The sequence below is a fragment of the Ambystoma mexicanum genome, chromosome 1p (genome assembly GCF_040938575.1).
Source record: "Ambystoma mexicanum isolate Mex_15411 chromosome 1p, UKY_AmexF1_1, whole genome shotgun sequence".
NCBI lineage: Eukaryota > Metazoa > Chordata > Amphibia > Caudata > Ambystomatidae > Ambystoma > Ambystoma mexicanum.
Window position 1 is genome coordinate 627,918,110 of NC_090921.1, and position 12,082 is coordinate 627,930,191.

Sequence of the window (12,082 nt, forward strand, 5' to 3'; positions counted from 1 at the left end):
TGCAGAAGGGAGGGCCAGAAAGATCATCATCCGGACTGTTGGACTGCCGGAGGGAGAGGAGGGCAGAGATCCCACGAACTAAGTGGAAACTTTGCTGTTACAAGAGATTGGGGATGGAGTCTTGTCCCAAGGCTTCACGGTAGAGAGAGCACACACAGTCCCAGCCAGGGAACCTCAACCGGGAGCCCCCCCCACGATCAATGATCGCTAGGATCATGAATTTCAAAGATCGACAGAAGATATTGACATTTTCGAGAGAAGGGGGGGGGGTGATTACCAGGAACTCCTCTAGAATAACCATTTACCCAGACTACACTGTCATGGTACAGAGGCAAAGGGCGTGCTTTGTCCACACCAACAGTAAATGCTCTTATACCCGGCTAAATTGAAGGTGATACACGAAGGCAGAGCATCCTTCTTAGACACAACGGAGGAGGCCCATGCCTGGATGGACCAGAAGGGTATTCCACAGCAGAGACCCAGGAAGGCCAATAATGCCGACAACTAGCCCTGAGAAGGATACGGAGTACCCCGAGAGGGAGAAGAACGGTTCAATAACAGACATGAAGAAAGCCAGATGAAACCAAGACTGGAGCGATGAGCTTTGGTTCTGCCGCAAAGGACGACAGGACACAATACCCCTAAGAATTCACTTAGTTTGAATGTCAGTTTTAAGGCATCACGCTGCGACGGGCCGGTCCCACCTTGGTGGGCGGTGCAAGAGAAGCAGCGGGGCCCGAGCAGGGGGAGGGAGGCTGGGTGTTTGTTTAATAGTTGTAGTTATTCAGTTGTTTGGTTGGATGGCGATAGGCATGGACAGTGGAGGAAGCAGCATACAGAGAAGAACAAGGCATGGCGCGAGTGGCGATGGCACTGATGAGGAGCTAATTAAGCCAGTCCAGGGAAATTTAAGGCTGGCGGGTTCCCAGGCGAACATGGGTGAGGCAGGCGCACATAGCATACTACAAAAATGGGTCGAGGCGAATTAAACATTGTAACCTGGAATGTCAGAGGACTCAATGCATATGTCAAGAGACTCAGAGTACACGCCTGGCTGAACAAGATGAAGATCAAAATAGCTCTACTATAAGAGACTCATTTAACGTCTGAAAAGCAGATTAAAGTGTCCAATAAGTGGGGGGGCCAAATGTACAGCTCGACACACTCTAACTACGCCAGGGGGGTGCTGATATGGGTCACCCCAGGGGTCCCATTTCAAATGATGAAGCATGAAAGTAACCAGGAAGGCAGACTGGTGATAGTGCATGGGATGCTGGAAAACAAGGAGATATACTTAATAAACACATACACTCCGAACCATGATGCAACAGAGTTCTTCAGGAAAGTCACACCTAAGTTGGCTCCATACAGGTGAGGCGACGTTCATCTGGGCAGGCAACTTCAACTGTACCCTAAACCCACTCCTGGACAGATCTGATGACAAGTACAGGAAACCGGCACCGCCAGCAAAGGCTCTACAAATGATCCTGAACAAACTGCACCTGGTGGACGTCTGGAGAAAGGTACACGGACAATGGAGAGGGTACACACACTATAGCACCCCCCACAGGACACTCACATGCATAGACTATTTGTTTACGGGCACCGAATCACTATGGGAATTAACAGGGATAAAAATGAAAGCACGAACTCTGTCAGACCATGCACCACTACTGGCGATATGGGCACATACTCATAGCAGGGCCTCAATACCAACGTGGGAGTTGAGGGAGGAGGCATTGAAGGATGAGGAGTTCCAGTAACACATAAGCATCGAAGGATGACTACTTTGAAAGTAATGTGGGGAGCGTAGAGAGTAACAAAGTAATCTGGGAGGCCTTCAAAGTGGTGGCAAGGGGGGTCAGCGATAGGGAACACAGGGGGACTGCGAGGGAGCGCCCTGGCGGACCTTGGGGAGGTAGAGAGGGAGTTAGAGGTAGCTGAACGCCAAGCCGGGGTAACTGGGGAGGAAACTGAGGACCTAACGAGGTTGAGACTGAAGTGTGTTGCAATCTGGGAGAGATTGGGGAGACTCGTTTATGGGAAGTATACACAGTGGCTACATGCGGAGGGGGACAAGCCTAGCAGGCTTCTCGCCTGGCTCAACAATCAGGAGAACAGGAAAGATTCCATTAATGTGATAAGAGATGAAGCGGGGGGTAGGTGGGGTTAGGACTCAAGACGGAATCAACCAAATATTCTCATGAATTTATGACATATTGTATGCTCCCAACCCAGCGCTAGAGGCGGGCGACATATAGAGTACCAAAACTAGCGGAAGAGCAGGTCCAGATACTTGAGGCTCCCCTCACGGTTGAAGAGATAGAGACTGTAATTACTGGGCTTCCATCTGGTAAAGGCCCGGGACCTGACGGGCTCCCAGGTGAGTTTTATAAGGAATATAAGGGTACCTTAGCATTGAGACTGTTGGAAACATATCAAGAGGCGTTCGAGAAGGGGCAGTTACCAGACAGCATGTCAGAGTCAATTATTGTACCCATTCTGAAAGCGGGGAAGTCACCGCTAGACTGCGCCTCTTATAGGCCGATCTCCCCGATTAATCAAGACTCCAAAATCCTCACGCTGGTGCTCGCCAACCGACTTAAACAGGTGATACCCGCGCTAATCCACCCAGACTAAACAGGCTATGTCCCAGGAAGGAACACGGCGTGGAATCTGTGAACTCCACCATGTGGTAGATCAGACGACCCAGAGACGGGGTGAATGTGCCATAGCGTCATTAGACGCTGTTAAAGCCTTCGACTGTGAACTGGGCGTGGTTGTTGAGTGTGCTTGTCCACTTCGGGATGGTGGAGGGGTTCCTCCGTTGGATCAGGCTGCTACATAAAAACCCCAGAGCGAGAGTGAAGACTGGGAGACATATCTCAGAGGCTTGGAGGATCTATAGAGGTACAAAGCAGGGATGCCCGCTGTCACCGATGCTGTATATACAGGCCCTAGAACCGCCGACGGCCTTCTTTAGGGCTGAATATGGGGACACTGGGATAGACATTGATGGGGTCATACATCAAACCTCGTTATATGCAGAGGACATGCTCTTTTTTGTGGGGAACCCACAGGGGCACCTGTCATGCCTACTGGAAGAAATAGATGCATACACCAGGCTGTCAGGGATAGCTATTAACAAAGACAAGTCCTCACTATTTCCCCTGGCAGATCTCAGATGGGTCCCGCCGAACCAATTGCCAGACCTAGGACTCACGTGGACACCGTGCTCTTTCAGCTATTTAGGGATGGAAGTGCATCACAATACCAGGGACACACACAAGCTCAATACACATGTAGCCCTCGATAAAACACAGAAGGCTATGACCTTCTGGAAGACACTTCCGCTGGGAATGATGGGGAGGGCGGCTCTGTGGAAGATGATTGAATTGCCACGTATGCTATACTACTTCACAAACATCCCACACGTTATACCCAAGGCCTTGTTTACACAATTGCACACAATGACACAAGAATTCCTGTGGGGTGGAGGGAGGAACAGGATCGTGCTGATCACCCTGCAAAGAGACTATGAAGCTGGGGGCATCAGAGTACTGAACTTTGAAAGATACTACCTTGCAGGGCAACTACAATTCGTGGTCAGATGGCTACGGGATGAGACATCGATAGACTCACTTCTCTTCCAGCCGGCGCTGAAGCAATACTACCTGAGGGAACTGTTGTGGATCGACAAGCCCCTGACCAGGTCCCTACCCAATATGGTCAAATTGGGCCTGATCCAGTGGAACAAACCTTGGAAACTCCAGGGAACACAGAACCCCTACTCCGTGCAGATCCCCTTGCAGGTTTCGTAGGAGCGGACATGGGAACCCTCGCAATATACAGATTCCAATGGGAAGCCAAAGGCATAGCTCAGATAGATTTGAGAGAGGAAGGACAATTCCAACAGCTGATGGCAGAGCATGACATACACAGCAGACAATTCATACTACACAGCAGCATGGTTCAGTCAATCAAGAAAAGGTGGCTGAAATTCCCAGACAGGGAGGACCCGGGAGGGTGGGGGTAGGGTGCTGGAGGTGTGGTACAATATATCAGAAGAGGGATACACGGTTTCTAGATTGTATCAATGGCTACTGGAATCTAATAATGAGCGAGAACTGCAAAGGAGAGAATGCTGGGAAAAGGAGCTCCAGAGGCCCTTCAATGACCAAGAATGGTCCAGAGTTTTGAGATATCCTAAGAAAGTGTCCAGGAATGCAAGATTTAAGCAAGCACAGCTGTACCTCATGCACAGAGCATACCTCACACCTGAGAGAATGACTGCGATGGTGGGGGAGCCCCGGGGATGGCCACGTTGCACTGCGGAGGATGCCGACATGCAGCAAATGTTTTGGACCTGCCCAGTGATAAAGACCTTTTCAGAGGGAATCAAGGAAAGAGTGGAGGGGCGGAATCCACATGCAAGCATGGTCTCTGGTGTCTTACTTACTGGGTCTCTTCCCAAGGGGAGACAGGCAAAGATGAAGGATCTAGTGTGCATTTTGGCAAAGAGACGCAAAGCAATGGCATGGAACTCCAGCTCAGGACCGAGCATAGACTCATGGTGGGTGGGCAGATCTCAAGAGGTGGTCGTTAGCGAAAACAGCAGTAAAGATACTTGCATGGAATACCCTGCTGCAGGACTTATTTGGACAAAGGGGAGAGAGCAGCACAGACGAACCCAGAGGAGAGGAACAGCATCTATTGGAGAACTGCAAAGAGCACACTGACTCCGAAGGAGGACATGGACCGGAGACTGGTCGGGACAGGATGGGTGGTCACCGAACAGGAGCACGGCCACGGAATCGCGCCAGGGACAGATGATGCAGTGCGGAATCCACGAGAAAGTGCCAAAGTGTTCGTTATGCTGTGGTGGTTATTTTGGTTATGTTGTAAACAATAAAAAGTATTTTTTTTTAAAGGAGAGCACTAGACTGGCAGACAATATCCCAGGTAGAGTAAGTGGTACTTATTGTATTTATTTCCAAATGTTCATAAAGTATAGACAGCAATCAGATCTCAACTCTAGCCATTAAACACCTCAATGTGAGTACGTTTGTTATACACACCTAGTAACGTATTAATTTAGATACCAGTGTAAGCTTCAATGCTTTATGGTGTTGTAGAGAACATTATCATGTGATTGGTGACAATTCTATTGACCGGAGAAGAACAAAAGACTGATTTGGCTCACCAGGGATTCAAATCTGTTGATATGAGAAAGTATACAGCTGTCAGCACGAAGCACTGATGCAACATCACGCCAATCTATTGCTCACCTATGGAGTGTTCCATACTGGAATCCTGCATGTCCAGGCTAAACATGAAGGTCAGACGGCTTTGAGGTTTGGATAGATTTTCCACTTCTGCAGTTATAAAACCTGATCAATGAACAGAAAATACAAAATATTTGATTTATAATTACGCAATGAAAGTCAATATGCAATGTGAAATTAACATTCTACGGCCTTAACATTTACTGGCACAATAACTACCTGATAAATATCCTATTTCTGTGCTTAAAGATCTTACTTATTAAACAATCACAATAAAGGTTTAAAGTTATATTGTAATCCAAGCTAATGGTTTTAATGTAGGGTCAACATTCCTTTGTGTTAGGCTAGATGCCACAGCTCATTTCACAGCACCCACTGTTCTCGTTACTTGTGCAACTGATTCTTTCTCTAAGTTTAACTATAGTGCAGCGGCAGACACACAATTTAACACGGTGCCCCTGCAGTGGACACTGATGTGAGGCAAGAAGGAAGAAACAACAGGCACTCAGGGATGCAAGCGTCAGTGTAACATCAAGATAGGATAGGTGGGAATAATAGGGACAACCAGCAAGGAGCAGTTCAGAGATCTGTCATTGCAAAAAGGCCTTGGGGGTAACTGTCGACCTGAGAAAGCTAGCCTGCAAGCTACCTTGAGCTGGGTTCAGGGTTGTAGTCAACAAGTTCCTGTCCATGATCCCTTTTTACCTTAGAGAGGGGTAAAGCCCAAGTGCAAGAGCAGTTGGGCGTCCATAGGTCTGTTCCAAATTGTAGATGGGACTAGTAAAAGGGATACAAAAACAGCTATCCCCTGATACAGGGTCCAGTAGACCAACAGGAAATCCTCGGCTCACTTTACGAACACAAGCAAAGAGGAATCAAGATCGATCAAGAGACATACAACAGAGAGGAATCTCAGGGCCCTGACACAAACATCACAAAAGAGAACAGGGGATTGATGAAGCCCCCAAGAACCACAATGTACCACATGATAAGAGGGCACCTCGCTAGATCTTACTGGCAGCATGGACTGTGGTGAGTTAGAAGCATTACCCTTCCTTCATTAAGAGGGGGATAGCCACAGGGGGTTTCGATGGTCTGGCTGTTACCCAATGTGACTCCAAGAGGGTGGGTGAAGCGGGATTCCCTGGGCATGTCTGCCCCACAGAGACACAGTACTATGTTTTCTCCAGTGATGCTGGAACCTACAAGTGTCACAAGAGGGCCGAAAATCGCAGGAGCCCCTATCCCAAGATGAGTGTCATGATCTCTGCTTCCAAAAGGTCAGGGTTTTCCCAACTCCCTTGGAAGCAGATCCATAACCCAGGTTCCGAGTGCCAACCAGTCCCAATTGGGACCTTTTGGACCCAGTCCTGGCGCCAGTGGCACCAGGCTCATAAATATGCCCAGTCCCAGCGCTGGAAGCGCCGGGCTCATAATGCTTGGGTGGACTTACCTGCAGCAGACCATGCTGCTTACTTGCCTGCCAGTTGAGCCTCTGATCCTCTTCTGTTTGGAACTACTTTTCCTGTTGGGTGGGGCAGGAGCCACTCCCTAGATTCAGAACACTGGAACTCTTCTGGAAAGCAGGAACTCTTTTCTTACCTAGGCGTGGCTGTGGAAGGAGACACCTAAGCACTACAGGAGGCTATTTAAACCACACCCGATGGATGAATCTTGCTTTGCGTTATTCTGCATCCTCTGCAGCAGAACGCTCATCGTGTCTTCTGCATCTGATCCTGGGCCTAAGGAAAAAGGCTTACCATCCTGAATCCAGTCTTCAGCAACACCTATAAAGACAAGAAAGAACAGGTTAGCATTACGGTCTTCAGTGACAGCTCTTCACTTACCTGGTCCATCGGCTGTCACCAACGCCTCGCGCTGCATTCCGGCATCTGAAAGACAAAGGCTTACCTACTCTTCGTGCGCTCCGGAGGTCTTCACACTGCATTCCGGCATCTGAAAGACAAAAGCTTACCAACTCTTCGCACGCTCCGGAGGCCTTTGGCGCTGCATCCCGCATCTGAAAGACAAAACAAGGTGCGTTTAAAGACATTGGGGAACTTTAATACTCACATGCCATTACTCCTTTCCACATCTAACCCAGTGGGTATTCCGGCACCCTGCAGCCGCTCCGAACTTGTACCTGCAAAATAAAAAGACAGTTAGAGCGCATCGTGAAGCAGGCAGCAAGCGCTTACTTAAGTGCTTCCAGGCGCTTCTATTCATCACACGGGCTCCATCTTCAACTCACTTCAGCCCGTCATCCGCCATCGCCGGAACCCTGCAAAACAAGAAACATCATTACTAAAGACTTTAAAGACATTAGAATTACTTGAAACTTACAGTTCGTGCAGTAAACGACGGACAGCAGTCCTCTGAAGTCAAGAGGCCTGCTCCCCTTATCCAGTGAAGAAACTGGTTACAGCACCCTGCCCCGAGGCAGATGGAGAGCACGGCGTTCACTTACCTAAGGTGAGAGCGTTAACCTTTGGGGTTCTACAGGAGAAGAGAAAGGGAAGAAGAGAGAGACATTCAATAACCCAGTTCCTTAATCCCATATTTTCTATCTGCAGACATCTTACCCTTCGAGTCAGACATACAGTGCACAGAGGTCCAGCCCAAAGAGCCAGCCGTGTGTTACACATCACCTTTGAAGATACGGTATACGCCCAGTCAAGACCGGCGCCTCTACGGGAATCAGGTGAGCGTTACAATGAGTTTGTTTTCAGAGCAGAACTAACCCTTGAACCGAGAAGGGTTAGTAAAGCTCATCTACCCGCATGCCAGCAGAGGGGACACATTCCTTGGTGCTCATGGATGGAGCAGCCTGGCGCAGGAACGCTGCACACATTAGGCCTGTAAATACAGAGAGCCATGCAACCACAACCCCCACCCCCAAACAGGAATTACAAGATGGCACAGATGTCATGGTATGGGACTTGTAAAAAGGCAGAAGGCTGGAGGACTGGGTTCTGCAAGACAGTCCTGAGTTGAAGGAGAGGATCTTGGCAGGAGGGTACAAATATTGTCTGCTTGACAAGGACCCAGGTTTGAAGAAGCAGACATGTTCCTTCTACTTGTAATACATGAAAAAACGAGTGGCAATAGAAAGGGAGCCACCATTCAAATCCAAAGCCTGACCATAAGAGGAAATGGAATGCTGAGAAAAGGAAGAAGAACCCAGAAACTGTGGAGGGGTCTATAAATGAAATCTGGGGAAAGCCTGATGAAGATAGAGTAGACAGAGGCTGTTATCCTGTGGCCTCCTGTGGCTTGAAGCAACCAAGGCTGCAGCATGGGCCACTCTCCCACGGCCCTCTGACTGCCTCGGCCACCCTCAGGCCTGCAGCCTGCGTGGTGCCACGCCACTCCTCGGTTGTGGCCGCACCTCCTCCTCTCAGTTTGACAAGACTTCACTTTCAGGCGAGCAAGGCACCGGATTTGATCAGGTCTCAGTCCTCAGTAGCACACCATCCATAACAATGCTACCGATCCTGGTTTGGTGAAATTGTCTAATCAGTCGTGTCGCGTGGACATGTTCGCTGGGTTCCCAGGTATGGTCTTGAGGCCCATAACCTTTCCAATCTATGAGATAGTACAACTTGCCCCAGACTATTTTGGAGTCCAGAATAGCCTTGAATTCATATTCCAATTCCCCTTCCACGATTTCAGGTTCTGGTGGAGTATGGATCTACGTACCTGATTTCATTGGTTTCAGGAGTGAGACGTGAAATACCGGGTGGATTTGCATATGAGATGGTAATTCCAACTTCATGGCAGCGGGTTGATCACGGCTTTGATAGAGTAGGGTCCCAGGTCCCTGGCACGGAAGGCTTGTGGTCCTTTCAGAGGAATGTTTTTGAATGCCAACCAAACCTTGTTCCCGACCTCATAGGTTGGAGCTTCGCTGTGGTGTTGGTCTGCAAACTGCTTCTGTCTTTCTTTGGCTCTGGTCAAATGCTCTGCTGCCTCCTTGAGAACCCGAATGATGGTTTTGTGTAAGGTCGTTATTGCTGGCATTTCCAATGCTTCGGGTGAGTCAAAGACAGATGTATGCGGGTGTCGGCCGTGCACTGTGTACAATGGAGTTTGTCCTGTACTGGTGTGAATGGAATTGTTGTAGGCATATTTGGCCAACCAAAGTATGTCCTTCCAGGTATCCTCGGTTTGCTGTAACATACACTGAAATTATTGCTCCAAAATTGGGTTGGTCCGTTCGGTCTGGCCATCGGTTTGGGGATGATGACTTGTGGACAGTTGACGATCTTGGCGATTTTGCAACATCTTCTCCAGAATATTGAGACAAACTGGGTCTTGCGGTCTGATATCAAAGTCGATGGGAACCCGTGTAATCAGACTGTCTTTTCTAAAAACACAGCATCCAGAGTGGAGGCCGATGGGACCCCATTAAGGGGAATGAAGTGGGCCATTTTAGAGAACAGATCCACAATAACCAGGATAGTGTTGTATCCACCACAAGGAGGAAGGTCTGTAATGAAATCCATTGACAATGTATGTCAAGGTGCCGGGGGAACCATCAAAAGACGTAGGAGACCTGTAGGACTTTGTTTTTGTGACTTATGCTGTGCGCAGACACCACAGGTTGCGATGAATGGGTGATATCTTTTTGCCAAGTTGGCCACCAGTAGTTTTTATTTTTATTTTAGCTTGAGTCTTCGCTATACCTACATGCCCTTCAACTAAAGAATCGTGATAATTTGTTATTATCTGGTTTTGTATAGTTTTATCCGGGACAAACAGTCTCCCTTGAAAGTGTGGTAGATTGTCCACGATAGTGTATTGGTCTCCTTTTGACAGCCATTTCTGTTGTTCTGATTAATCCATCAAATGTTGCAAATCAGTTCTTAAGTCATCCAAAGAGATAATGGCTGCTATTGCGCTTAAGATTCTTCCTTCAGGAATGATGGCTCATGCGTGACAGGGCGTCTGCTTTTCCATTGCGTACTCCGGGTCTGTAGGTAATGACAAAGTCGTACTCGGTAAAGAAGAGAGCCCAGGGGAGTTGGCGTGATGATTGTGCTTTTGCTGTCTTTAGGTATTGTAGGTTACGATGGTCTGTGAGGACGGTGATCGTATGTCTAGCTCCCAGAAGGTAATGTCTCCATGCCTTGAATGCTGCTTTTATTGCTAACAGTTTCTTATCCGTGATTGCGTAGTTCATTTCGGGAGCGGAGAATTTTCGCGACCAGAATGCCACGGGATGCAATTGTCCTGTTTCGGGATCTCGTTGTGATAAAACCACCCCCATTGCTACATTGGAAGCATCAGTTTCGACCACGTATGGCAACTCGGGTCGGGGATGTCGTAGAATGGGTGCCATTGTAAACGCTTGTTTTAGTGTTTGCAAGGCTTCCTCTGCTTCTGTGGACCACTGGAGTCGCTTGTTCTTTCCTAGTAGGGATGTGATGGGATGGACGATCTGAGAGAATCCTGGAATTAACTGACGATAAAATTTGGCGAACCCGAGCACACTCTGCACTCCTTTCGTGGAAGTTGGAGAAGGCCAATGGAGGATGGTATCTACTTTGCGTGTGTCCATGTGCACAACCCGCGGTGTGAGTATAAAGCCGAGGAATTCAACCTCTGTTACATGAAAGGAGCTTTTCTCCAGTTTGGCATATAACCGATGTTGCCGAAGCCTTTCCAAAACTGTCCAGATATGCCTGACATGATCCTCCTTGATGGTTGAGTAGATGAGGATGTCATCAATATAAACAAGTGCGCATACGTCCAATAGCTCACGGAGCACGTTGTTCATAAAGTATTGGAATGCTGCGGGGGTCGTTACATAGCCCAAACGGCATAACCTGCTATTCATAAAGGCCATATTTAGTGTGAAAGGCCAGCTTCAATTCGTCCCCCTTTTGAACTCTTACTAGATGGTAGGCCCCCCGTTAATCCAATTTGGTATAAATCTGCGCATGTTTTACTTGATCCAAAAGTTCAGGAATAAGTGGCAACGGGTACCGGTTTTTACCGTGATCTGATTGAGGGCTCTGTAGTCAATGCAAGTCCTCAAGTATCCCTCCTTTTTAGTCACAAAAAAATGGGACGAGGAGGCAGGGATTTGGACGGGCGGATAAAGCCATTGGCCAAATACTGATCAAGGTAACTTTTAAAATGCTGGTTTACCTGTTCCGTTAGGGCGTAGATCCGGCTGTAGGGAATTTGGGCTCCGGGTACGAGGTCAATTTGGCAGTCGTACGTTCTGTGCAGAGGCAAGGGGTTTGCTTGCTCTTTTTGAAAAACGTCTTGGTAATCCAGGTATTCAAGGGGTAACGAACTGGTGAGACCTAGAACGATTTCTTTCTTTGATCTTGGATTGGTGTGATTTTTCTCTGAGAGTCCTTTGCTGTAACATGTGTTGACACAGTCTTGGGGAAAAGTCAGAACTCTTTTATGCCAGTCAATCTTAGGATTGTGGGTTTCCAGCCAAGGCATCCCCCAATATCATCTGGAACTGAGGAGCACCGATGAGATCGAAGGTGATGTCTTCTTGGTGACCGTCCTGACACAGAAGCGTGACCTTTTCGGTATAATGCGCCACTGGGCCAGATGATAGATAACTGAAATCCATCAACAGCTGTGGCGTTTTCCGATTTTTGCTTCTGCCGAAGAGGAAGGCCTATTTGGAAAGCCAAATCTTGGTCAATGTAATTCAGACAGCTCTACTGTCAATGTATGCCTCTAGAGCCTGTATATTCGATGGTTGTTTGCGGTTTACCAAGAGCACCGGGAGGACTAGGTGTGAGGTCTGTATAGGTTCCTTTTCACCG

General features: G+C 48.2%; 1 protein-coding gene across 3 annotated transcripts in view; it reads right to left on the minus strand.

The window, feature by feature from the left end:
- Positions 1–12,082, minus strand: part of LOC138577331 (zinc finger protein 665-like) — a 193,229-nt gene that overhangs the window by 121,008 nt on the left and 60,139 nt on the right. For all 3 annotated transcript variants that reach the window (XM_069649619.1, XM_069649618.1, XM_069649621.1), the window contains one exon: positions 5,289–5,390. In XM_069649619.1, the coding sequence (XP_069505720.1) occupies positions 5,289–5,334 (46 nt within the window). In that variant the 5' untranslated portion in view covers positions 5,335–5,390. The remainder of the gene's footprint in view (positions 1–5,288; positions 5,391–12,082) is intronic.